General features: G+C 60.0%; 1 protein-coding gene across 5 annotated transcripts in view; it reads right to left on the bottom strand.

Annotated features, from left to right (window-relative positions):
• The window catches only part of TNNT1 (troponin T type 1 (skeletal, slow)), a 24,912-nt gene that overhangs the window by 15,351 nt on the left and 8,332 nt on the right, over window positions 1–1,229 (bottom strand). For 2 of the 5 annotated variants that reach the window (XM_011932479.1, XM_011932480.1), the window contains exons 5-6: window positions 1,171–1,203; window positions 311–332 (exon numbers count right to left, since the gene is read on the bottom strand). In XM_011932479.1, the coding sequence (XP_011787869.1) occupies window positions 311–332; window positions 1,171–1,203 (55 nt within the window). Of the gene's footprint in view, window positions 1–310; window positions 333–1,170; window positions 1,209–1,229 lie in introns of those variants that run through there. The other 3 variants (XM_011932482.1, XM_011932483.1, XM_011932484.1) reach the window with 2 other exon arrangements.

Here is a 1,229-nt window from a genome sequence, read left to right as displayed (position 1 = left end):
GAGGAGGGAGAGGGGGAAAGGGAGGGGGAGGAAAGAGGAAGAGGTTGGAGAGGGAGGAGGGAGAGGGAGTGGGAGGAAAGAGGAGGAGGGAGGAAGGGGAAGGGGAGAGGGAAGGGAAGGGGAGGGAGGGGGAAGGGAGAGGAGAGGGAGGGAGGAGGGGGAGGAAGGAGGAGCAGGAGGAGGCGGAGAAATGTTGACTGCTGTTTCAATTTCCTCCCTCCATCTCTGCCTTTCTCACACCCTATCTCTGGGGATAGAGGGAATATTTAGGAAGATGTATGATTGGGGCCCCCACCCTGTAGGATCTCACCTTGGTTTGGGGCGCTCCTCTTCTGTTGGTGGTGGGGGATACAAAGAGACAATTAGCAAGAGTTTAGAGGAGAGGGACTAGGCCTGACACACCCTGGGGAGGGACCCCCCAAGCCTCGGCCCCCAGGAGCCCAGGGAAGGACTCCAGAGTCCAGTTCTGGAGGAGGGGGATGGGGAGAAGAAAAGAGGGAAGGAAAGTCAGGGTGGCTGTAAAGTAGGAAGAGGGTCACACGCATCAGATATACATTCAGAACTGGTATGGGGACCCCCCCACCGCCGCTGTCTGCACTCCCAGGAGTGCAAACCCCCAGACCCTTCTCTATTTATATGCCCAGAGCGCCTGCCCTCCTCCATTAAGAGCCAGCAGTGAGGGGAGGGCCAACCTCTGTCTTTATTCAGTGACCCCACAGCTCTCTCCCCAGCTCGCCCTCCACCCCCACCTTGGAGACCCTGACTCCCAGGGCTAGCCTCCTCTGCAATCCTAAATTCCAAGCCCCAACCTTTGAATGTATATGGGGGAGAAAATAACAGACAAGGTTGGAGGCGAAGATGAGGGTGACGGGGTGGTGCTTCTCCGCAAACATCCAACCCTTCTATAAAGATTCCTCCAGACTGGGGAAGAAGGCTTGGGTGTCGGTCCCTTTAAGAAGGAAGGGAAAGGGTTAAAGCCACGGCAGGGCCATTTCCCTTCCCGGCCCCGAGAGGGCGCAGGAGCTCTCAGAGGCTTAAAGGACCGGGCCTGGGGGCGGGTTATGGGGGCGGAGGGAGGGAAGGGTGGTCGTGGAGGTTGGGGCCCGAGGATATCGGGGGTCCCCCCGGGCCCCCGACATCGGTCTCGGGAAGCGAAGCAGCCGCGGTTACCTGGCTCTGCCACCGGCTCCGGCTCTTCGGGGGCTGGGGAGGGGCGGGAGGAGCAGCGA

This window comes from Colobus angolensis, unplaced genomic scaffold (genome assembly GCF_000951035.1).
Source record: "Colobus angolensis palliatus isolate OR3802 unplaced genomic scaffold, Cang.pa_1.0 Scaffold96, whole genome shotgun sequence".
NCBI lineage: Eukaryota > Metazoa > Chordata > Mammalia > Primates > Cercopithecidae > Colobus > Colobus angolensis.
Note: the sequence above shows the minus strand (reverse complement) of the source record. Positions and strands in the feature narration are given on the sequence as shown.